Genomic DNA, 27136 nt, shown 5'->3' with positions numbered 1-27136 from the left:
TTTTCCAAAATGAAATTTTCACTCTTCTGTGGAGAGTGCACTGATATGAAGCTTCATGCCAGATTAAAACTGTGTGCGCACAGTTTTAATCTGCCAGGAAGTTTCATCATCTCTTCAGTTAGACAACTGGCTGGATGCAAAACAGGAGAATTCGGTTCCTTTAAAAGCTTCTCATAATCTTTCTCTTGGTCTACATGAATTCCCAGCAGTTTGTAACTTACTGTCATTACTATCCAACATTAGATTAAGATCTTAAGTTTTAATTTGTCATCATTTTTCCAAAATGATACATAATACTTTTTAAGACACACAGGAATTAAAGGCATTCGCTACCAGTGGGCGCTGATTTAAATCAGTGGGGACAGTTGAAACTTTATGCCGGACTGGGACTTGAGCCTACGTCTTGTGCATACTAGGCATTTCTCTGATCACTAAGTCATCCGGATACACTGGTCATCACAACTGCCGATTACCCCAGCACGCTTCCCACCACACACAAATTCTCAACTCATCCACACACTACTAATGTAGTGCCCCTTGCCCATTATCCACATTACTCACGGTGTTTTGCCGATTCCCGAAAAAAATTCGAACCTGCTGTACATCCGCACTGAAGAGCTCATTCACTGTCCTTGGCGTAATTATATACACGTGGTGTCTGTTCCTTTGGACATGTCTAAAAGAACAGTCACCATTTTTGATCTGGAGCCACTTTGAATTAACACACAAAGGAATTATTTTCACTGAGTTTGCATAAGTGTAATTTTGCTGCAGTGAGTTGCGAGTCAGGGTGTGAATCAGACACTCCAAGAAAATGTCCTCCTCAGATGGGTATAAAAATGTTGTGTTTTAATGTGAAATTCATTCAACCATAACATAATAGCCTAGAACATTTTATTGTGACCGAAAGACATATTATTAATAACCTCAGAAAGTTTTAATAATGCGACTCCATTAATGCACATTGCAGAAAAAGTCAAACACTGTTTATCTTCTCAAGTATATCAATATTGCCGATGACTGTGAAATCATACACACTTGAGGTAACAGAGGCTTTGACGGTTGCCCTTTCCACATACCATATGCAAATGTATCATTGAAGTTTGATGGTGGCAACAAATATTCTAGCCACCACATTGTAAAGTGTCTTTCAGAGTACATAATATAAATGTAACTGTGTATTTTGAAGCTTCGCTACCATATTCCAAATGTTTTTTGTGTGTGTATTTACTGCTAAAAACCTACATTATATGGTGAATGGACTCAACTCATCTAGTGATTCTTTCGTCAAAGATTTTCCAGTATTGTGGAATGAATATGTAATTTATTAATAGATTGTCAGATCACAATGGACAACATATAAACATCTGCACAGACATTTCTGACATCAGCATAAGAGCAATCTGTAGTATTATGAAAACCGAATAAAATTTCGTGTGCGAGGATTGATAAAATAATTTCATATACACTCCTGGAAATGGAAAAAAGAACACATTGACCCACCATACTTGCTCCGGACACTGCGAGGGGGCTGTACAAGCAATGATCACACGCACGGCACAGCGGACACACCAGGAACCGCGGTGTTGGCTGTCGAATGGCGCTAGCTGCGCAGCATTTGTGCACCGCCGCCGTCAGTGTCAGCCAGTTTGCCGTGGCATACGGAGCTCCATCGCAGTCTTTAACACTGGTAGCATGCCGCGACAGCGTGGACGTGAACCGTATGTGCAGTTGACAGACTTTGAGCGAGGGCGTATAGTGGGCATGCGGGAGGCCGGGTGGACGTACCGCCGAATTGCTCAACACGTGGGGCGTAAGGTCTCCACAGTACATCGATGTTGTCGGCAGTGGTCGGCGGAAGGTGCACGTGCCCGTCGACCTGGGACCGGACCGCAGCGACGCACGGATGCACGCCAAGACCGTAGGATCCTACGCAGTGCCGTAGGGGACCGCACCGCCACTTCCCAGCAAATTAGGGACATTGTTGCTCCTGGGGTATCGGCGAGGACCATTCGCAACCGTCTCCATGAAGCTGGGCTACGGTCCCGCACACCGTTAGGCCGTCTTCCGCTCACGCCCCAACATCGTGCAGCCCGCCTCCAGTGGTGTCGCGACAGGCGTGAATGGAGGGACGAATGGAGACGTGTCGTCTTCAGCGATGAGAGTCGCTTCTGCCTTGGTGCCAATGATGGTCGTATGCGTGTTTGGCGCCGTGCAGGTGAACGCCACAATCAGGACTGCATACGACCGAGGCACACAGGGCCAACACCCGGCATCATGGTGTGGGGAGCGATCTCCTACACTGGCCGTACACCACTGGTGATCGTCGAGGGGACACTGAATAGTGCACGGTACATCCAAACCATCATCGAACCCATCGTTCTACCATTCCTAGACCGGCAAGGGAACTTGCTGTTCCAACAGGACAATGCACGTCCGCATGTATCCCGTGCCACCCAACGTGCTCTAGAAGGTGTAAGTCAACTACCCTGGCCAGCAAGATCTCCGGATCTGTCCCCCATTGAGCATGTTTGGGACTGGATGAAGCGTCGTGTCACGCGGTCTGCACGTCCAGCACGAACGCTGGTCCAACTGAGGCGCCAGGTGGAAATGGCATGGCAAGCCGTTCCACAGGACTACATCCAGCATCTCTACGATCGTCTCCATGGTAGAATAGCAGCCTGCATTGCTGTGAAAGGTGGATATACACTGTACTAGTGCCGACATTGTGCATGCTCTGTTGCCTGTGTCTATGTGCCTGTGGTTCTGTCAGTGTGATCATGTGATGTATCTGACCCCAGGAATGTGTCAATAAAGTTTCCCCTTCCTGGGACAATGAATTCACGGTGTTCTTATTTCAATTTCCAGGAGTGTAGATTGCCAGTTTTGGCAATTCTCTGTTGCCATCTTTGGCTCCACAGAAGGATGGAACTGAAAACCAAAAATCATGGAATAACAACAGATGTATGTTTACATGAGTACATCAGATGGTACAGTGGTAGTATGAATCAATATTATCATCTCACATTAGATTAAGACATGGATCTACTATTCCATGTAATTACATATGCCCTCATTATCATTATAATACATAAGCCAAGTCGTCATTCTACACTTTGTAAAAAAACCTCCTGTAAACTCGTGTGAAATAGTCCTAAAACATGATCTATTAAAAAATGTTTTTATATCATTTTAGAAATTTTTAAAAAACAATTTTTAAATATTCTTAACCAAACTTAACTGTGCCTGTCGGCAACTTAGCATGTTATTTTTCCGTTAAGTAGCAATCTATCTTTTTGCAACATTATTGATACTCCTACACCCTACATGGAGTTTTCATTGTTTGATTACCAACTCACTTTTACATATGCCTGTGCCAGGAGAGAAAAAAAAAAGGTTTGTGTTATGCAGTCATGTAACAGAATGTGGCCAGTGTCCAGATCATAATAATTTTAAAAAACATTTTTACAACAAATTCTTGCCGGCCACTGTGGCTGAGTGGTTCTAGGCGCTTCAGTCCAGAATCACGCTGCTGCTATGGTCACAGGTTCGAATCCTGTCTCTGGCATGGATGTGTGTGATGTCCTTAGGTTAGTTAGGTTTAAGTAGTTCTAAGTCCAGGGGACTGATGACCTCAGTTGTTAAGTCCCATAGTGCTTAGAGCCATTTGAACAACAAATCCTTAAGACAAATTTTCATACAGAATTATGTTATATGCCAATGTTCTTTAAAAAACTTTTCAAAAATATTTCTAAAATTTTTTAACAATTCGTAATATAAAATTATGTAAGATAAAGCTAAAACTTTAAAAAATCATATGTCTTGTAATGCCATATGTGACCTAATTTTATAACATCCATAAATCCTTGAAATCAAATTGCAGTTAATAAACTATAATATTTTTTACCTGAAAAACATATACTGTGTGTGTTTACCAACAGAGAAACAACTAATATTTCATATTTTTGTCATCAAACATGCTGTTTTTATGAGCTTGTATACAAAAATAAGCCATTTGACGCCTAGTTGAGAACTTATTACCCAATGTCTACCAACAATTTTAGGTTTGTCTTATGTAATTTGATATTAAGCATTGTGAAAAAAAATTATAAATATTTTTGAAATAGTTTTTTAGATAAAGGTTGGCATATAATGTAATTCTATATGAAAATTTGTCTTAAGGATTTGTTGTAAAACTCTGTTTTAAGCTATAATGATCTGGACACTGGCCATATTCTGTTGCAAGAGGGCATCTAGGGTGAACATCACACGAATATATTTGTTCTGGCACAGGCATATGTAAGAGTGAGCTGGTAATACTAGCTCATGGGCTCAGTTTAAGACCAATAGAAATCTCATATGGTTTAATAATTATACATTGGTCATAAAGTTTGGAAGAATGTTCACCCAGATATCAGGCAATGAGATTGGACATAGGCATCAGGTGCCTGTAAATATCGAGATATTCCTGGATAGATGTTCATAGAGGGCTTTTAAGTGATTCGTTCATTATTTTGTATAAAGGTGCAGTTTGGTTAAGAATTTCTATAAAATGTTTTTAAAAAGTTTCTAAAACAATATAAAAAGGTTTTGCGTATAAATTATGTTTTGTGAATGTTGCAAGTGATTTTTCATGCCCTTTTTTTACTGTACAATACTAATATGACTTATATGTTATAATGATAATTCAGGCATATGTAATTGTATGGAATAGTAGATTTATGTCTTAATCTAATGTAATGTGAGATGATGATAGTGCTGATTCATACTACCACTGCACCGTCTGATGTACTCGGGTATCACGGAGGTTTATACGGAGATCTGTCAGTTGTAAAGTGATGATGACTGTGAGCACTTGTAATTGGCACAATAATGTGTGTACATAGCTGTTGTTTTAAAATTGACACGCTGACTTCTGTTATAGCTCATGATACCAACATGGATATATATTGTACAGCACTATTTACTGTACAAAAGGGGAAGATTGTGTTGTGATGTAAACATAGGCAAGTTGCTATTCCATGTATTTCAAATCTTGGCTATAATTATGTGTTTTGTTAAGTTACTTGATGTATCCTAGCATTTTCAATCCAATCTTTTACAGATCCGAAGATGGCAACAGAGAATTGCTGAAACTGGTAATCTGTGTGAATAAATGATTTTAGTGCTGTGGCAGTTGAAAATCTATTTGGTGTTCATGTAAACATTTTGCCTGTTTCACTGTTTTTTTTTTCATTGTGATGATCACAGAATCTTCATTTTTCTGTGTAGTTAATGTACTTGATAAAATGGGTGTTAAGATATGTCTGTTATACCATTGCAAATAATGGTAAAACAGTGTCGTGGCATATCAGTTCATTATCTTTATGTATTGTTATTTGCGTTATTTTTTCTATATTGCTCAGTGTTGGTGCAACACAGTTTATGATCACCCGCACTGGTCATGATGCAGACACTGCTGGAACATAGAGACTGTTCCCATTGTCAATGATGGAGAAGTTCAGAAAGAGAATGGCTAGCCAGAAGCAACAACGGAGCAATTAGAATCAAAAATAGTAAATGCAGACAAGGTCACTCACTCTCAGTTGTGCACATCAGACAGAGGTTGCAGAGAATATTGAAAATTGCAGGACAAGAAAGAGACTGTGGTGTTTACTAGCAATTTCACGTGCCCTGCCCTGCATGGAAATGAGCTGCAGTCATAGTATGGAGTCTGAGTATCTCTGACCCTTCGTCCAAATAGATAAATGGGCTGGGCATGGTATCCAAATTACTGTCCAATACAAAAGTTTTTGTTGTGGATTAAAAGACAGTGACGTTTGAAAATTATCCTTCTCCTTACTGCCTCCTTCCTCCTTGTAATATGAAACATACTTATACTTATCTTTGAAGCTAAACACCAAGGATTGGCATAATTACTGTGTAACATTTTCTGAAGTAGTTTTATTTTTTATCCCTTGTAACCACCTTGAACATTCCTGTAGCTGTAAGGTTGGATCAATGTTGTATCAGCTTCATACTGCCAAATAAGAAGCTGCTTGAATGAATACATATATACTCTGCAAGCCACCATACCACTTCTGGTCATTTCCTTTCTTGTTCCACTTACAAATAGTGAGGGGAAAAATGGCTATCTATATGCCTGCGTACGAGTCCTACTGTGTGTAATCTTACCTTTGTGGTCCTTAAGTGAAATATAGTTTAGCAGCAGTAGAATTGTTTGGGAGTCAGCTTCATGCCAGGTCTCCAGATTTTCTCAATAGCGTTTCTAGAAAAGAACATTACCTGCCCTCCAGGTACTCCCATTTGAGTTCATAAGGTATCTCTTTTTATACTTGAGTGTTGTTCAAACCTACTATTAAGAACTCTACCAACTCATCTCTGAATCCAAACTCTCAAACAGTACTCAAGGCTGCATCGTACCAGTGTCCAATATGCAGTCTCCTGTACAGATGAAACACACTTTCCTAAAATTCTCCCAATAAACTGAAGTTGACCATATGCCTTCCCTACTACAATCCTCATATGCTTAATCAATTTCATATTGTGCAGTATTACACATGTATGTGACTGTCAAGCAGCACACTACTAATGATGTATTTGAACATCATGGGTTTGTTTTTCTGCATTTTCTACTCATCTTACATTTTTTTCCACATTCAGAGCTAGCTGCCATTCATCACACCAACTGGAAATTTTGTCAGTCATCTTTTATCCTCCAACAGTCACTCAGAGACAATTTTCCCATACAGCACAGCATCATCAGCAAACTGCTGCAGATTGCTGCTCACCCTGTCTGCCAGATCATTTATGAACGTAGAAAACAACAACGGTCCTATCGTACTTCCCTATAGCACTCGTGTACCCTTGACTCTGATGAACACTCACCATCGAGGATGACATACTCGGTCCCGTTACTTAAGAAGTCTTCGGGCGATGCTCATATCTGGGAATATATTCTGCATGTTTGTACCTTCATTAACAGTCAGCAGTGTGGCACCATTTCAAATGCTTCATGGAAATTTAGGAATATGGAATGTGCCTGTTGCCCATCATCCATGGTTTGTAGAATATTGTGAGAAAAGGGCAAACTGAGTTTTGCACGAGGGATGCTCTCTAAAATTGTTCTGATTTGTGAAAAAAAGAATTAATGTATCAAGGAAATGTATTATATTCAAACTGAGAATTGTTCAAGAATTCTGCAGCAAACTGATGTTAAGGATTAAATTAAATGAAATAACAAGTTTATTGTTCCCAGTCACTGTTTATTTATCTCCACAACGCGTTTCAAAGGTTTAAACCTTCATCATCAGGTGGATTTACATTTGTTAGTATGACATTTGTGTGAGAGTTGTGTTATGATTTTTTGGAGTAACTTGTGGCACTGTCTAGAGGAGAAAACAAAATACTATTTCAGAATATGGTTTTGGGTTTCTTTTGACAAAAAATTAAATGTATATCTAATGGTCACTCCTTAGACCACCTTATCGCCTTCAAACGGGTGCGTGCGCGGGCCCGCCTCCTTATCCGCCAAGGCAAGAAGGAGTGCTGGGAGCGGTATGTGTCCACCATTGGCCTCCATGTCACTCCTTCGCAGGTCTGGGCCAAGATTCGACGCGGCTACGGCTATCGGACCCCTGCCAGCGTCCCTGCGCTCTCACTGAATGGAGCAGTTTGTACTGACTCCGACGTCATTGCCAATCGCTTAGCAGAGCATTTTGCTATGAGTTCCGCTTCTGCGAATTACCCCCAGGCCTTCCGCTCCATTAAAGAGCGGATGGAATGTCGGAGCCTTTCGTTTCACACCAACCACCCAGAATCTTACAATGCTCCATTCAGTGAGTGGGAATTTCGCAGTGCCCTAGCTGCTTGCCCTGATACCGCTCCTGGGCCAGATGGCATCCACTGTCAGATGCTGAAACACCTTTCAGTGGACTGCCAGCGGCGCCTTCTCGATCTTTACAACCGTCTTTGGGTCGAGGGGGTGTTTCCGTCGCAATGGCGGGAAGGCGTTGTCATCCCCGTTTTGAAACCTGGAAAGACCCCTCTGGAGGTGGACAGCTACCGCCCCATTAGCCTCACCAACGTTCTTTGTAAGCTTCTCGAACGGATGGTGAGCCGGCGCTTACATTGGGTACTGGAGTCTCGGGGCCTTCTGGCTCCGTCTCAGGGTGGGTTTCGGAAAGGCCGCTCCGCCGCCGACAATCTGGTGAGCCTGGAGTCGGCCATCCGTACTGCCTTTGCCCGCCGTCAGCACCTGGTCGCTGTCTTTTTCGACATGCGGAAGGCGTACGATACGACATGGCGTCATCACATCCTTTCTACGCTTCATGGATGGGGTCTTCGGGGCCCTCTGCCGATCTTTATCCGCAATTTCCTGTCGTATCGTACCTTCCGCGTGCAAGTCGCAGCCTCCTATAGTTCCACCCACGTCCAGGAGAACGGTGTGCCACAGGGTTCTGTTTTAAGTGTCTGCCTGTTTTTAATAGCCATTAACGGGCTCGCTGCGGCCGTGGGAAATTCTGTCTCTGCTTCCCTGTATGCTGACGACTTCTGCCTTTATTACAGCTCTACTGGCATTGCAGCTGTTGAACGTCAGCTACAGGGCGCTATCCGTAAGGCGCAGTCTTGGGCTGTAGCGCATGGGTTTCAGTTTTCGGCAGCGAAGACCCGCGTTATGCATTTCTGCCGGCGCTGAACAGTCCATCCTGAGCCGCGGCTTTATCTTGCCGACGAACTCCTTGCTGTGGTGGAGACCCACAGGTTTTTGGGGGTGGTTTTCGATGCCCGGTTGACTTGGCTGCCTCATATCCAGCAGCTTAAACAGACGTGTTGGCGGCATCTAAACGCTCTGAGATGCTTGAGCCACCCCCGCTGGGGCGCCGACCGCTCTACCCTGTTGCGGCTCTACCAGGCGTTAATCCAGTCCCGTCTGGATTATGGGAGCCTGGCTTATGGCTCAGCATCCCCATCTGCATTACGGGTGCTGCACCCAATTCTTCACAGCGGGATACGCCTTGCCACTGGTGCTTTCCGCACCAGCCCTGTGGACAGCGTACTAGTGGAGGCAGGTGTACCTCCACTGCGGTTCCGGCGCCAACGTTTGCTGGCCGCTTATGCTGCCCATGTTCTAAGCTTGCCCGGGCATCCAAATTATTGTGTCCTGTTCCCGCAATCAGTCGCCCATCTGCCAGACCGTCGGCCCCGGTCGGGTTGTCCGATCGCCGTACGCGTCAAGGAGCTTCTCTGCGGGCTTGGGTTTTTCCCTGTTCCACCTCCTTTCCGGGCGCCTCTGCATACACCCCCGTGGCGTGTTCCTCGCCCTTGCCTTCGGCTCAACTTGGCACAGGGCTCGAAGGACTCGGTCCCTCCAGAGGCCTTCCGCCGCCGCTTTTATTCCATCCTGGCCACGTATCAGGGCTCTGGAATTGTTTACACCGACGGTTCGATGGTTGCTGGTCGTGTCGGGTATGCGCTAACTCTAGGGGACCATTCCGAACAACGGTCCTTGGCGGCTGGCTGCAGCGTTTACACTGCTGAGCTAGTCGCCATCTTTCGAGCCCTAGAGTATATCCGCTCCTGCTCAGGTGAGTCCTTCGTTATCTGTAGCGATTCCCTGAGCGGTTTACGAGCTCTCGACCAGTGTTTTCCTCGTTCTCGTCTGGTGATGGCTATCCATGAGTCCCTGCATACTCTTGCGCGTTGCGGCCGCTCTGTGGTCTTTGTGTGGACCCCCGGTCATGTCGGTATCCCGGGCAATGAACATGTTGACCGCCTGGCGAAAGAGGCCACAAGTAAACCATATCTGGATGTTGGCCTCCCAGAGGCTGATTTGCGGGCAGTCCTCTGCCGAAAAGTTTTTGCGCTTTGGGACGCTGAATGGCGCGATCGGATTACACCCAATAAACTCCGTGCCATTAAGGAGACGACGACTGTGTGGCGGTCCTCCATGCGAGCGAACCGCAGGGACTCAGTTGTCCTTTGTCGGCTCCGCATTGGCCACTCCCGGCTAACACACAGTTATTTACTGCGCCGGGAGGACCCTCCTGTATGTCGCTGCGGGGCGGCTTTGACGGTGGCCCACATTCTGTTGGTCTGCCCCCTTTTAGCTGTGGTCAGGCAGACATTTGCGCTGCCTGATACGCTCCCTGCCGTTTTATCTGATGACCCTGTTATGGCTGCCTTAGTTTTACGTTTTATTAGGGCAGGGAGTTTTTATTCTTTCATCTGAGTGTTTCTGTTTTATTTTTTGTGTTGATTCTGGCCTTTGGCCTATGATTTTAAACTGATCTTTTAATGTGTTTCTCAGTGGTTGGCTTTTCCTTTTTTATTTCTATGGTCGGCCAACCACTGTCACACTCTGTGTGGTTTTAGTTCGTTTTGTCTTGTCCTTGTCTCCGTTTCTCTTGTTCTGAATCGTCTGTGATCTATTCTGTTCCTCATTTGTATTCTCTGTGGGTGTTCTTTGTATTTGGAAAAAGGGACCGATGACCGTAGCAGTCTGGTCCCTTTCATCCCCCAAACCAACCAACCAACCTATATCTAACGGTAAACATAAAATAAGTAAAAGAGTACCTCCAGTGGTCACAGGTTCCTTTCACTGTTGTAACACATAACATGTGTAGTGTCATACTTTGTAAACAAATATGGTGTCTGGAAACTATTGGGTGCAAGGATCGTATAGCAGAAGTGAAACATTATCACAAAGAATATACATCGTAACAGTACAGAATAATTTTTTAAGGATTTGGAGGTGTTTGTTTTGAGATGTCGAATACATGCATTAGAATAAATACTTCAAGTGGTATATAAATCAGATTTTGACAACTTAAAATAGCTTAAACTTCATACTTGTTTATACAATTGGGTAAAGTGTTAAAAACTTTAGGTACAATAATTATATTGGCTACAGTGGTAAAATAGTACATAAATAACAATGTTGATTGGGATTAGTAGATAGATATGAAAGGCAGAGGAAGAGAGAGAGAGAGAAAAAGAAAGTGTGACGGGGAGAGGGGGTGGAAAGAGTGATTGAATGAGAGCGAACTTTACACGGCAAGTAGTGTTAAGATTACATCTGTTACATGTAACAATTGCCTAAAGGTTGGGGTAATAAATTGGTTAATGCTTAAAAATATGCAGGTGGATGTACAGTCTGTGCCAGTAATTGATGTAGATATAGTTTAAAGCTGACAAGGGGTACAAGCTGTTGGTGTGATGATTCATATGTAAAAGATGTCAATCTCATGTACTCTTGGCAGCTGTCATGGTAACATAACTAAATATTTATGGTAAATATTAAGGTGTGTGTGTGTGTGTGTGTGTGTGTGTGTGTGTGTGTGTGTGAGATGGCAAATGGTTCTGAGCACTAGGGACTTAACATCTGAGACCATCAGTCCCCTAGAACTTAGAACTACTTAAACCTAACTAACCTAAGGACATCACACACATGCTTGCCCAAGGCAGGATTCGAACCTGCAACTGTAGCGGTTGCGCGGTTCCAGACTGAAGCACCTAGAACTGCTTGGCCACTCCAGCCGCGCGTGTGTGTGTGTGTGTGTGTGTGTGTGTGTGTGTGTGTGATATTTTAATGATGTAGGCAGTTGCTGAAAACAGAGATGGTACTATTTTAAATATTGTCATTTAAGATGGATTCTGGTTGTTTTGTTTGGTGTTTGTATATTTGGAGGGTTTCAAGGATGTCTAGTTTTCTGCCTTTTGATTGGATGTTTAGGAAGCTGATACTTGTGATGTTAACATGGTGTTTTGTTTCATGCAGGTGGGTGGCTATTGCTGGTGTGTGGTATTTTTTGTTTTTTAATGTGTTCTTTGAATCTAATCTCAAATGATCTGCCTGCCTGGCCTATGTAGAAGTAGTCACAGTCCAAACATTCAATTTTGCACACACCTGTGTGATGAAGTGGGTTTCGTGTGCTGATGTTGTGGGGTAGCCTCTGTCCAATCTTGTTGCCTGTGGTAATGGATATACTTGGTGTTGTGGCGTATCAAGACAGCCACGCCACTCGGAAGTAGCCGAAATGCACGCGTTTCACACGCCGGCTGGCGTGAGGTCTGAAACAGGATACGTAATGAATGCTATAAAGAAAAGTACGTAGCTTCTGTAATACTTAACTTTAATCCATCGTTTGTATACAGCGTTCTTGATGATACAAGTGAGACTCTCTCTAGAAATGGTGAATGGCGCCTTGCTAGGTCGTAGCCATGGACTTAGCTGAAGGCTATTCTAACTATCTCTCAGCAAATGAGAGAGAGGCTTCGTCAGTGTAGTCGCTAGCAACGTCGTCGTACAACTGGGACGAGTGCTAGTACGTCTCTCTAGACCTGCCATGTGGTGGCGCTCGGTCTGCGATCACTGACAGTGGCGACACACGGGTCCGACATGTACTAATGGACCGCGGCCGATTTAAAGCTACCACCCAGCAAGTGTGGTGTCTGGCGGTGACACCACACTTGGCAGTCTGATATGAAATGTTACCTAGAAAGGGGATTGTATGTAAGATGTTATTTTCTTTTGTCTTTCGTGTTGTGATTGCTTTGCCATTATTGAGTGTTTTAGGGTGTCTACTGTGGAGCTGTTATGTTGTTGTTGTGGTCTTCAGTCCTGAGACTGGTTTGATCCAGCTCTCCATGCTACTCTATCCTGTGCAAGCTTCATCATCTCCCAGTACTTACTGCAACCTACATCCTTCTGAATCTGCTTAGTGTGTTCATCTCTTGGTCTCCTTCTACGATTTTTACCCTACACGCTGCCCTCCAATGCTTCAGAGAGTGGTAGTTGGATAGCTGTATCGATCATGTACCGGAATTCTGCCATTTTGTGGGCTGTGGGGTGACAAGAGGAGTTGTGGATTGTAGTGTATGTTGTGATAGGCTTCAGATAAATTTCAAACTTGTGTCTGTCGTTCTTTATTCTAATGGTAAGGTCTAAGAAATTTATACTGTCATCTGTTTGTTGTTCAACTATGAATTTTATGTTTTCATGGGAGTTGTCGAATAACTGGTTCAACTCACTGATGTCATCTTTAGTGTCTTTGATTAAAATAATGGTATCATCTACATATCTGTAGCAGTAAATGATATTTTTGAGGAGGTGGTGATTGGAATTCAGGATTTTGTCTTCTAAGTTACTTATAAATATTTATGCTAGCAATCCGGAAAGATTCGAGCCCATTGCAAGACCATCTGTTTGTAGATTTTATTGTTAAATTTAAAATAGTTTGTGAAAGTGTGAATTCAAGCAGGTCCATTAGTTCAGTAATGTTAGTCGAATGGATTTTTTGTGCTTTTGCAGGTTGGCATTGATTATCTGTAGTGTGTGATCTATTGGCACAAAGGAATAAAGGTTTTGTATGTCAAATGAGGCAAGTGTGGCTCCATCAAGTATTTCTATGCTTTGGACATGTTGTGAAAATTCTGTTGTGTTTTTAAGTGGTCTCTCATTATTGAATATGTATGCTTCTTTGAGAATTCTGAAGAGCATTTTGTTGAGTTTGAATGTTAGGCTGTTCCTACAGTTCACTATAGGCCTGATAGGGGTTCCATTTTTGTGTATCTTGGTTGTGATCTAAGACAAAGTACTTGTGGGCTCATTGTTACAATGTTTCTTGCTTCTTGGATGGTGAGTAGAAAGTTGATGTTAGAAGTGTGTTTAATTTCTTTTTTGTATTCTGGCTGTTTGGTCTTTATGTATTTCTATTATGTTGTTGGTTTGGAAGAAGTCTAAAGTTTTTTCTACGTATGCTGGTCTGTTCATTACAACAGTTGTATTACCCTTGTCAGCTTTTACAATATTGCACTATTCATGTTTAATTTAGTCTTAATGGTACGTGTAAAGGCTTCTTTTGTTTTCTTGTTTGCATTTAAAGACATTAAGGATATTGGGTTTTAAATTTGCGAGTCCGTTCTTTTACTCTTCTTATTTATAGCAGTCATCTGCACTTTCTTCCAGTCACTTAGGATTTAGCCCTGGGTGAGAGATTCATGGTAAATGCAAGATAATTAAGGGGCCAATACCATAGAGTACCTTTTGTAAAACCGAATTGGAAATCCATCTGGACCTGGTGACTTATTTGTTTTCAACCCTTTCAGTTGTTTCTCTGTGCCAGGGATGCATATCAATATGTCCTCCATACTGCAGTGTTCAAATGACAGTACATTTGTACAATTCTTCTGTGTGAATGATTTCTTAAATGAGAAATTTGAAACTGTCTTTCTGTTTACTATTTGCTATTACGATACCAGACTGGTCAATGAGTGACTGAACAGAAGCGTTAGACATTTAGTGATTTTGTGTAGGACCAGAATTTTCTTGGGTTCTAGGCAAGCTGTTTTGCTAAGGTATAATGGTGGTAGCTGTATGCTTCACACATCAGTCTTTCTACAGAAGCACGAATCTCTACTTATTTTCATCTGTCGATATTTGCACATTCTCTTTGAACCGAAAGTGCAGTGGCTTTTGCTTCATCGGCATTTTCTGAATTTTGTTGTTAAACCGCTGTAGGTATTTTCTGTCCTTAATCCACTGACTCGGCACATATCTCTTCAGAGCAAGATCTCAATTTGTTTAAATGCTGTCCATAATTCTTCTGTGTCCATAATACTGGAACTAAAAGATGTCAGTTCATTGTCTAAGTGGGATGCTGACAACTGCTTGTCTACTCTTTCTAGAGAAATACTCTCCTAGCCTTCTTCATCGCTTTATTAGCTTTAGTAACCACAGTTGCTATGGTATCATGGTCACTAATTCCTCTCTATATACTAATATACTGATGGCTTTTATGAGGTTATGCCTGTTTATAGCTAAAAGATCTAAAATATTTTCATTGTTTGTGGGCTGTCAAAGTAGATGCATGAGGCGGCAAATGTATTCAGAAGTACATCACAAGACTACAACGAATCTATAGATGTCCCAGTCAGTATTTGGTATGTTAAGTTACCTCTAACTACCATTGCATGATATGAGTTTTTCTGTGCTGCTATAGACTGTCTACCTCTGTGTATAACACTAAAGCTACCACAGTAGAATCAAGTGGCTGGTAAAAACACCTAACAGTTAACTTGATATCACGTACAGCACTTATACACTACCAGATGACTTCACTGTCACACTCAAACTACCGCCTAGTAGTGTAGTTCACACCTGACCTATCAAGGGGACTCCTAAAATTCCCCACCCAATAATGCAGATCCAGACATCTGCAGCAAAGACCGTCGCAGAGTTGTTGAAGTTTTTGGGAACCAAAGGAACCCACACAATTCTGGAAAAAATGATGCAAATTGAGAGTTGTGCTTTCACCTCACATGAGAGGGGGCAGCCTCCATCACTTCTGCCAGCTGCCTGTGTGAACTGAGAGTAGCCTCAGAACCCAAGTAACAGGCATCGCTGGTGTGGATGTGAGTGACCTCTTGCAGAGGACTGCGGCCCTGCACACTCGATAGCTGCAAGGCAGGCCTACTCCACATCTTTGATGAGCCCCACTCTCAGCAGTTGTACTGAATGCACATTGGCTTTCTTTCCAGCCCTAAACACTGTTTCCCTGAGCACTCCATAATGTGTCTAATGTTGAAGCTCCCAATAACTAGCAAATCCCTGCCCCTGTGTGCCTGTTTGGACCCTGCTGAAAGAAAGGCCACCTGTCCACCCACAGGGCGAACAGGCAAGAGCAGACGGCCAACCTCTATACTAGACCGCCACCTTGAGCAACACAACTGTGACTTCACCCACCACTCACCTTGCAGTGAGCAATAGTGACATTGGCACTCAAGGATGTAAAATCAGATGGCTTCCACATAGCTGTGAGTCATGATTGCTGTACATAATGTATAGGTTTTACTTTTCCATACTGCTCCCAAGCTGCCAGATAAATTTTACTCTTGGTCACTACATAACCTGACAACAATACCATATATACCTTTACCACTGCCTGAGAAACCAGAAGTGGGAGGAGAATATCCAGCATTTTATTTTTCCATCCACTCAGACTTATCAAATTCTCTTGGCAACTTTGGTAATTTTACATTTGTTTTGACGGTTCCAAATTAAGTACATCCATTTTTTTCTTTTGTACTGGATTTCTTTCTTTTGCACTGCATTTCCATGCTTATCCTTTCTGTATTGCCAGTGTTGTCTGTTGCAATATTTGGCATTTGTCTTACACCGTAAGACAAAGGTTTTGCCTTAGACTTACCATGAATTATGGTCTTCAACTAAGTTTAGCCATGTTGCTCCAGCATGCTCCTTGATGTTATATCCCTCCATTAAGTAGTTGTCCATCTTATCTCTTGAAATCCAGCAGAGAGTGTCCTTGGTCCATCTGTCATCCATTTGCCCAACTACATATCCTACCCATTTCATTTTCATTACAGTCATAGTTAATCTTGATCATCCAGAGTCTTCCCTGGCCCATTAGTTCCTTTTTCTGTCTTTGCTAGTAATTCCCTTCAGCTTTTGAATGGTTTTCATATGAAAATTCTGTCTTACGACCATAAGCCAAAATGGGTATTGTGCATGTATTGTTCACTTGCTATTTCTGACACTTCTGGAACTTAGTTTTTAAAAACTGTGTAGTTTATCAAACATACTCCGACCATATTTACTCTTCTGTTAATTTTTTGTGCCCATCCAGGTGTTCTCTTCAGTTGCTCTGAATACAAAAAAATCTACTTTGTGCGAGAGTACTGTTTAAGTTGAGTAATTTTTCATTGAATTTGAATGTGTTGATAGTGTTATTTTAATCTTTTAATAATTGATTTTCAGGCTTTTGTAACTACCTCTAAGACTGCTGAGAATTTTTGCTAATAAGGAATCTCCTTTTCTGACTTCTTATGGTTCTAATTTCCCACTTTCCTTATGAAGGCTAGTGGAAGCACCACACATGCTTTGGTCTTCATCTGAATGTTTCCTGTAAGAGGTTATTTGCATAACTGATGTTCAGTATGATTCAGTGTAACTAGACCATTGTATGTCCAACCCCGAAGTGACAGTTTGTTTTCACTCCTCTTGTGGCATGGAATGGTACTGTGGTGTGGGTATTTCGTTGTGTAACAGGAGTTCAGACTTCTACATGCAAATAAATAAAAACTTAAATTACTCAACTACATTTTTTTAAAATATTGAAACTGTGGCTACATCCTCTTGTTCTTTGAAAACTGTAATTTTTGCTGATTACATAATTATATTGATAAAGGAGACACACACATCCATACTGGACACAGTCAAGTGGATAATGGAACAGGCTTAGAAATGCTTCACAGCAAACAGCTTAACCCTTAGTTTTGCAAGAACTGATGATGCAATTCCAAAACAGATGGCTTACAGGTACCATCAATAGAGATCAATGTGCATACAATGGATGAGGCTCCATATTTGAATTGAATTGAATTTTATTTCATTCTGCAGAATTACATTGTGAACAAGTGTTCGTGTAATATAGGATACGTCAGAAAACTGAAAACATTCAGTATTGCTCAGTTCCTACAGAGAAACTATTTTGATTATACTCTTTAACACCATTGATTCCAAAGAACAATACATATTAGTTTAATTTAATTGGTTCTTTTTGATGCTGTAAAATTTCTTTTCCACCAGTTAGTCTTTGAACTACTTTCAAAAGAATCAGTATTCTAGGAAGAGACAGATTGCTACTTGCCATAAAGAAGACAAGTTGCGGGCAAACATGATTAAGGCACTTAACACAAAGCTTTCAGTCACAGCCTTCATCAGCTAAAAAGACACACACCATTCATACACACAAGCAAGCGCACCTCATGCACACCTAACAACCAACTATGGCAGCTCGGTTCAGAATACAACTATCATGTGGGATGGAAGCAGCAAGCTATAGGGGCAGGGAAGGGGAAGGGATAGTAGTGTATGGAGGGTGGGTGGGGTGGGGGGGATGCTGTCTGGCAGAGTGTGCATGGACTAGAATGCCAACAGGCACAGCATAAGGAGGTTGTGGGACAGGGAGGTGGGGAGCAAAAAAAAAAAAAAAAAGGTGCAAAGAAAGATGGGTGGGTGCATTGGCAGAGGGCGGCAAGCAGAGCATGAAAGGTGACAATTGGGAGATGATAGATATAGGGGATGCAAACTGTTAGGTGGAGGGTGTGGGACAGTATGATACCCTAGCTTGAGGCAGGATAATTACAGGAGTAGTGAATATGATGTAAGGATAACTCCCATATGCGCAGATCAGAAAAGCTGGTGGTGGAGAGGAGGACCCACATGACTCAGGTAGTAACACAACCACTGAAATCAAGCATGTCATGTTCAGCTACATGTTGTGCCACATGGTGGTCTACTTTGCTTTTGGCCATGGTTTGGCAGTGCCGTTCATCCTGATGGACAGCTGGTTGGTGGTCATACCAATATAAAAAGCTGTGCAATGTTTGCAGCAGAGCTGATAAATCATGTGGCTGCTTTCACAAGTGGCCCAGCCCATGATGGGGTATAAACCTGTGACGGGACTGCTATAGGAAGTGGAGCTTAACGTGTCTTCTTTATGATAAGTAGCAATCTATTTTTCCTACATTGTGGATATTCCTACCTGGACTTTCCATTGTTTGATTTTTCCAAAGAACCATGTATACTATTGTGCAGGCTTCTTAGTAACTTGATGCCGAAGTACCAAGGTCATATTTCAACGACTTGCAGTTAGCGGGGTATGCTTCATATCTCATTCATCTGTGTTCCATGAGTATGCACGGTACAATTTGGAATCCACCCTGAACTATCTTTTGTGATATATTTTATTGTTTTATGTGACAGTTAAGATACCTAGATTTTTGAAGCAGCTTCTTCATGTTTGAGAAATTCTCTAAAAATAAAGCCGGCCACGGCGGCCGTGCGGTTCTGGCGCTGCAGTCCGGAACCGTGGGACTGCTATGGTCGCAGTTTTGAATCCTGCCTCGGGCATGGTTGTGTGTGATGTCCTTAGGTTAGTTAGGTTTAAGTAAGTCTAAGTTCTAGGGGACTTATGACCTAAGATGTTGAGTCCCATAGTGCTCAGAGCCATTTGAACCATCTAAAAATAAATTTTTTCAGTATAAATACTCTTTGTTTTCCTAAATGTTTGCTTTACCCCAGTGCCACTCCATACTGAAGGTATGGGTCAGTGTGTCCCTGATATACTGTGCTGAAAAGCTGTTTTCATATTACAGTAGACGCTTCATTATGAATATGGCAGAACTGAGTTTCTTACAGGCAGGTTTAATATGCTGTTTCCATTTTAATTCATTAGGTGCAGTAGTGCAAAATAATTTTGTGGATTATACTTCTTCCAGCCTTGTTTTGTCCCTTCTAAATCATATCCTGAGACTTGTCTTTGTTTCTGAATACTGCATACATCATTTAGGTTTTTGAGCAGAGTTCCTAGTAACATTATACCCAAATACCAAGGTCCTTTTTCAAGGTGTGTCCATTACGGGGTATATCTCTGCAACATACTTTATCCCGGCATTGTTAGTCCTGCAAGATCCGCAGGAGAATTTCTGTGAAGTTCAGAAGGTAGGAGATTAGATATCATGACAGTAAAGCCATGATGGTGGGTCTTGAGCTGTGCTTGGATAGCTCAGTTGTGAGAACACATTCCCAAAAAAGTTAACAGTGCCAGTTTTGAATCCCAGTCTGTCCCACATTTTTAATCTGCAAGTAAGTTTCAGAGCATACATAGTCTTTAAGGTTTATAACCAGTTCATTTTCTGTGAGCCATTGGGCTGTGACATTAGCATAAATGTTCCACATCTTGGCCACTAATCAGGTGCTGCACATTCAGATGGATAATAAGCAAGGTGGCAACAGCATATGGAGAAGTGCTTTGTGTTGACCTGCAGACAGGATTGGTAGTATACTTTGTATATTTAAAGTCAATAGCAACCTGTGAATAAGTTTGTGGGGTATGATTGCTAATTTCTACAGAACAGTACAATTAGAATACTGGGTAAAGTTGATCAATGGACACCTTACAGGGGGCCCTTCAGAGACCTAGGGATTCTTAAACTTACATGCTAGTAGATTTATACCCCAATGGTATTTGTAAAATAAAGGAAAGGCAATCACTCACCGTAGTGGACAGATGTGTGAAGCATAGAAAAACGTAACAGAGAATGGTATTCACACAAGCTGAACTCTAGCATTTTTCTAGTAAATGTGTGTACACAAACACACACACTAGCACATTGAGACTGATTTTTGATTATCTATTATCGGAAGGAGTTTGTGGGCTGGTGAACAAGGTAAGGAGGGGATAAAGGGATAGAGTGAGGCAGGTCTGTCAGCAGATTACTCAGCAGCTGTGTAACAAGATGAAAGTAGCTCAGTGCGTAGATCATATAAGAGATGGAGGGAGGGAGGAAAGGAAAAGGAAGACAAGGAATTTGGGGGGGGGGGGGGGGTGGAGAGAGAGAGAGAGAGAGAGAGAGAGAGAGAGAGAGAGAGAGAGAGAGAGGTGGGGGTATTAGGAAATGGTGTGGGGTTTGGTATTAGGATGACATTGGGAAAGGCAGCTTTCAGGTAAGAATGAACTCTGAAATTCACAATCCCAATACGAGAAGTGTAATTTTTATACTGACTATGCATCCCTCTGTAAGGTTCACAGTAGAATTTTGTATTCATGTGCAAAAGTATACAAAAAGTTGCCAGCAGACATCAGGAAAGAAAATGAAAAATCCCCAAATATTCAAAAACAGTGTAGATGAATACTTCATTGGCCACTCCTACAATTTATCAGAATATTTTGACATGGGAATGTAAATTCCATGGAACTCCAATGTTTTTTGTTAGATAGTCCTACACAAACCACTTTCAGCAGTCTGTATACAGGTAAAATTACGTAACTGCTGTGAAGTATAGATGTTAACAGCAGCTGACTAGAGGAGGAGGAGGAGGAGGAGGAGGAGGAGGAGAATAAGGAGCTGTGGGTTTTTTCGAAGTAGCTATTTTCCTCCCAATACAAACATATAAATTAAACTGCAAGTAGTTACAATAATTATCAATATGAGTAGATTAACACCAGTAATAAATTGTTGCTACTATACTTTAGAGAAATGGCAAGCAGTACTTACTTCTGCCCGTTAATGTAAAACTTGACTCGTTCCACATCCCTGAAAGCTCTTCTTCACTATGGGACTTTGAAACACAGTGATTGGTTGACTGAATAAATGATTAATTAACATTGTGTGTTTTAAAATTTGACTATGTCAGTAAATTTCATACTTAATTTCAGTTTGTATTGTATTCCAGTTATGCGCCCTGGTGCCCTGCCTGCAAGGCCCTCCAACCTGCCTGGGAAGAATTTTCAACATGGAGTGAAGACCTTGGCATATCTATTGGGCAGGTGGACGTGACAGCTTCACCAGGCCTCAGTGGGAGATTCATGGTGACTGCATTGCCTACAATTTTCCAGTGAGTAGCTGAAACTATCATAATGTGCCTCAATAATAGGCTTCAGTTGGTTTCTGGCTACAGTTGTATTAGAATTCTTATGCATCTCATTGTACACACTGATCAGAACGTTATGATGACCTATTGAATAGCTGGTATGTCCACCTTTGGCACGTATAACAGTGGCAACGCCTCATGGCATGAAAGCAGTGAGGCCTTGGCAGGTGACTGGAGGGAGTTGGCACCACATCTGCACACCCAAGTTACCTAACTCCTGTAAGTTTAGGGAAGGGGGGGCAATGAGATCTGATGCCGCAGGTAATCACATCCCAGGTGTTTTTGATCAGATTCAGATTGGTGAGTTGGAGGGCCAGCACATCAATTGGGACTTGCCACTGTGTTACTGGAACCACTCCATCACATTCCTGGCCTTGGTACGTGGCTCATTATCTTATTGAAAAATGCCATTGCTGTTGGGAAACGATCATCATGAAGAGGTGTATGGGGTCTCAAATGAGTGTACGATACTCCTTGCCCATAATGGTGCCTTGCATGAGCTCCACTGGACCCATGGATGCCCAAGTGAATGTTCTGCAGAGCATAATGGAGCCACCGCCAGCTTGTCTCCTTGCCGAAGTATAGATGTCAAGGAGCTGTCCCCATAGAAGAAGACGAATTCGCGCCCTCCCATCAGCATGATGAAGAAAGTATAGGGATTCATCAGACCATGCAATGCTCTGCCACGGCGCCAACATCTAGTGCTAATGGCCACAAGCCCATTTTAGTCATAGTTGCCGACATCATGGTATTAACAGTGGACATGCATGTGTTGTCGGCTGTGGAGGCCCATTGCTAGGAGTGTTCGGTGCACTTTGTGTTCACACACTTGTAATCTGCACAGCTTTAAACTCTGATGTTATTTCCACCACAGTTCACCACCTGTCCTGTTTTACCAGTTGGCCCAGCCAATGACATCAGACATCTGTAATAAGGGGTTGCCCCATAACCCCACAATTCTGGACATTGTTTCACTGTGGTTTCACCATCATTGGACCTCACCATAGCACTCCTTGAACACCTGATAAGTCGTGCAGTTTCCAAAACGCTCGTGCTGAGCCTCGGGGCCATCCCAATCTGCTCTCTCAATTGAATTCAGATAGATCGCGTGCCTTGCTCATTCTACACACGGACAGCATGATACAACATGCACCATGCATTTGTCTGACTAGCATTAATTCCTCGCCAGATGATGCTGCTATCACCTGGACTGTTTATAGCGGAAGTGAGTTGGTGGTCATAATGTTCTAGCTGATCAGTGTATATATTTACATTTTTTGTGACAGATGATTTCTTGAATGAAAATGTTTCAGACTTTTGGACTTATTCCATATCCATGGTGACCATTTCACTTGGATTTATGGGAGGCCTTTTTTTTCCCTTTTTGATGTAGTTGTGTATCATATATTCTTATTTTGACTTGCTGTACATCCTTGAGGATATCCTCGCTATGGAGCTGTGGAACAAAAAGTATATCTAATCTGTCATTACCATAATGTCTTTTCAGTGTTCTAAATGGAGAATTCAGGCAGTACAGAGGTGCAAGGGATAAAGAAGCCTTCATTTCATTTATCGAAGAACAGAAATGGAAAAAGATTGATCCAATTCCCAGCTGGAAAAGCCCAGGCTCCTTTCAGATGTCAGTTGTATCTTACTTCTTCAAGTTGTCACAGGTTCTGAGGGTAAGATTTTTTTGGAAGCAACAAAAATTTCTTTTGTAGTGTCACAGATTAATGATAAAAATTGAATAAAAGGCATCATGCTGATGGAGACTAGTAATGTACTTACGATAGTGGCTGAAATACTGGTCAGTATTACTAGATAACATGGTCACATGACTGGAACGCGCGCGTGTGTGTGTGTGTGTGTGTGTGTGTGTGTGTGTGTGTGTGTGGGCGTGCGCGCACGCATTGTAAAGTCAAAGTAATGGTTAGTGGCCATTCAGTAAGACCCTTCATCATTTATCTGTGGCTTTGCTTTGTTTCCATAATCTTGTAGAATTATCTGCATTTCAGCCATGATGCTGGTCCATTCTTAAGAAATTACACTATAATTATTCACATAGCTTCATGTGAATGAGTGTCAATATTTCCTAACTTTTCAAATAGTTAAGAACTCATTCAATAAATCTCTTTTTTAAACATCTTTATAGCAGAATCACTGCTTCTTTAATGTTGTTTTTCACTTTCAGGCTCTCCATAACAAGCTAATGGAAGATTATGGACTCCCTACATGGGGCTCATATTTAATCTTTGCTGTAGCGACCATCTTTCTTGGAGCAATGTTGGGGCTGGTATGTAATCTAGTTATTGAATTTCTTCTAGCCAGTTGTGGCCTTGTAATTCTACAGGAAAAGAAATTTGCAATATAGTAGCAGTAAAGTTTGTTTTCTTGATGAACTGCTTAACGTAAATTATTAAATGAGGGCCTATACATGCGTATATTCTTTTTCAGATGCTGGTCTGCGTTATTGATTTCATTTATCCTCCAAAACCCCTAGTGGTAAAAACTGTGACAGTTGGTGATGTTAAAAAAAAAGATTTAATTACACCTGATAGCAAAGATAGAACTAGTGGAGATGAAATGGTAAGTATCATTTGTTGCTGCCTCCTCTTAATTAGCGCTTTTTCTTTGCACTTTATACTGAATTTCTAATTGCATAGTATCACTTAATATTCTAGTGTAAGATATGTAGTATGAGGTGTTTAAATTGGTGTTGAGCAATATTGGTAGATATAGAACAAAAATGCACCTAAGAGGAGGAAAAGAAGCAGATGTTAAATGATATCCTTGAATTTTTGAAACTAGCTTTCATTTTTCTCAGACTGTAACTTTTAACTCATTGAAATGTTGTTCAATAATCTGTGCAGTAATGAGTGTGTATTACATGTTCCATTCCTTGTGTTTCTGTGCCGTTGTAATTGGCAGTCGGAAGATGATTTCCTCTTTCCTGGAATTCTTTTGTTATGAAGAAATTTGTACACCTTGTACCTCACTCCCTTTGTTTAAACTTGTATGTCTTGAAATTGAACAATACCTCCACCCCACCTCATGCCACCCTAAAGAAAAGACTAGAGCAGGTAAAAATACTTGAAAATTAAATCTGTTTCATACAGCAAACAACATTTAGAAATGACAAACACAAAAATAAATGAAAAAATTAGCTGGAACAGAATGGCCAAAGATGTGGAACAAAGCACTATATTGAAGACAAACCATGACCCTATAGAAAATGAGATGTACTCACGTCATTTATTGCTTTTCCCTTTCTTACAATATTTGGATTGTGACTACTGTAGAAATGACACCAAGGCAACAGTGGGTGATGAATCAGAAAGTGAGCTAAATACTTCCTACAAGGAAGCAAAGAACTTACATTCACTCTTTGGTCACCATGTTTGCTTCCCCCTACTATAACATTTGACCTGTGCAAAGTAAGAGCAAATGAAAATTGGGTATTAGAAATTAGGAGTCTAGGTAATATGGTGAAAAAGAAAGAAAAGGAATGTGAAAATAAGCTTAGTTTGTGTAAAAAGTGAAAAAAACATTGTTTTTTCTTGAATGTCAGCTAAACAGTTATTACCCATGCATCTACCCTCACATAATAAGTAAACATAATTTATAAATATTTTTGGCATTGTTTTTTATATAACTCATGCTGTTAACAAAAATCCGTGCTGGTTTTATCAAAACCAGTTGCACAACAAAGAAAAAATTAAACATCATCTTACGGTGAGAAAGGCTGTAGCAGTAGAAAAATATAGCTTGAACAAATTGTATTCCTGAAAGACATCAGAAGTAACATGAGATGGGGTCTATTAAAGATTGTTCTGGTTTGACCAGTGTTTTAATTTTTAAAAATGTAGATATTGGTGAAACACTGGTCTGTAGTTTATTCAGAGATCTGAAAAAGAGGGAAAGATTTGGGTTTAATGTCCCATTGATGATGGGTCATTACAGATGGAACACAATATTTAACTGGGGAGGGAAATTGGCTTGTCCTTTTGAAAAGAACCAACCCACCCTAGGCTAAAATTGATTTGGGGAAACTATGGACAGCTTAAATTTGGATGGCTGGACAGGAATTGGGACAGTCGACCTCATGTATGGCAGTCTTATCTTACCACTTTGTCCCGTTGCTTAGTCCCAGGTGTAGGTTGTGTTGGAAAGTGACAGTTTTGTTGTGAGCAGGTCAAGGTAATGAATTCATTGTGATTTAATGACGCCAACTAATTTTCATGACACTCCTTGTTTTTTTATATATTTTTCTTGCCATAGTTGTAATTACATCACCAATAAAGAACTATTTTTTACTGTGACTGTCTGATTTTCAAGTTTTTAAAGTGTTTGAAGACATTAATACCAGGAGTATTCCGTCCTAATATACCTATATTCCCATAGGGATTATGATAGTTTCGTAGTTAAAATTCATATAACTGTGTGGTGTCATAGTCCCCTTACTGATTGACAATGTCACTGATAACAACTGATGGGTTGTATAATATTCTTAAATACTTCCCATGAAGTGAAACACTCACCGTGAGTGCTGAATTTCCAACTGTGTGACAGTGTGGTCTTTTAGTATTGTTAAAAAAAAATCAGAATAAGAGTGCAGATGGAGGTTTAAAGTCGTCTTCGTGAAGGAAATTTTCGTTTCTTTCAAAGATACTGGTGTCATTGTTGTCTTTCTTAAATTGTCATCAAAAGTGAGTGTCAAATAATTCTCATTGTTCAAAAGTTTGGACTGTCCATTTTCAATTAAAGTAAATTAAAGCAATTGAAATCTTAATTCAAAATTGTTTTCCCACCTCTTGGGTTTCCAAATAGACTTCTGTCATCATCATACTGCACTCTGACATAAGACTGTACACATCAATTAAATGGTTTGTGTGGAGGAAGGAGGAAGTGAATTAGGATATTTTCATATTGTAACCACAGTGAAATCCAAATGAGAAAGCAGTCGTCAGTGAAGTACAACACTTAGACTGAAAACATATTTATTATGAACAGAAATTTACAGACAGAACAGAACTTCCTCTGGACAGGGGGTAATGTTGTTTATACAAGCACTGAATATTCCAGAATATACAAACATCAGAAGTGCAGATAACCTTTTAGAAATGATAAATAGCAAATAAAAATAGTGCTGATGATTGGATTTGAACTGGTGACATGCAGCGCGCCAACCAGCGACCAGCAGCATTGCTCGTGGCCTTGTCCCTTCTACTGCAGAAACAGTGACTGCTGTTTCAGAAGTTCTCATAGGAGCCAACTACACCATCCCAGATGTACGTCATGGCATTGGTGGAGGATCCTCACTTTTGGGTCTTATTGTCACATCCTCTTTGCTGTGATGAGCATCAAAGGTAGCCTCTCCTGTTGTATTTTCGCGATTGAGTGGGCATTCAGTTTCTTTGAACGAGAAGCCTCCATAGTTGATCTGTGCCTGAGGACTTTAGTAAGGCTTTGTACAGAGGATGTGGACGACATCTGTGTGTTTGTCTTCTTGACAAAGTGTCATAATCCTCAACTTCATATATTATTTCAACAATTGACAAAGGATATGATATGACCCATAGTATTACTTCAGTAATGTCCCTGATAGTCTCCCCTTCTGCACAGGCATAAAATGAATATGTTTCCATAGCTGTATCTGTCTGGTGGGTGTTTGATGCTATA

At 41.4% G+C, this 27136-nt stretch overlaps 1 protein-coding gene across 1 annotated transcript in view; it reads left to right on the top strand.

Moving 5' to 3' along the window:
- LOC126162687 (thioredoxin-related transmembrane protein 1) overlaps nucleotides 1-27136 on the top strand; it is a 65221-nt gene that overhangs the window by 17934 nt on the left and 20151 nt on the right. Inside the window, exons 2-5 of the mRNA XM_049919341.1 lie at nucleotides 21260-21421; nucleotides 22965-23139; nucleotides 23649-23750; nucleotides 23912-24043. Coding sequence (XP_049775298.1) covers nucleotides 21260-21421; nucleotides 22965-23139; nucleotides 23649-23750; nucleotides 23912-24043 — 571 coding nt within the window. The remainder of the gene's footprint in view (nucleotides 1-21259; nucleotides 21422-22964; nucleotides 23140-23648; nucleotides 23751-23911; nucleotides 24044-27136) is intronic.

The sequence above is a fragment of the Schistocerca cancellata genome, chromosome 2, assembly GCF_023864275.1.
Source record: "Schistocerca cancellata isolate TAMUIC-IGC-003103 chromosome 2, iqSchCanc2.1, whole genome shotgun sequence".
NCBI lineage: Eukaryota > Metazoa > Arthropoda > Insecta > Orthoptera > Acrididae > Schistocerca > Schistocerca cancellata.
Note: the sequence above shows the minus strand (reverse complement) of the source record. Positions and strands in the feature narration are given on the sequence as shown.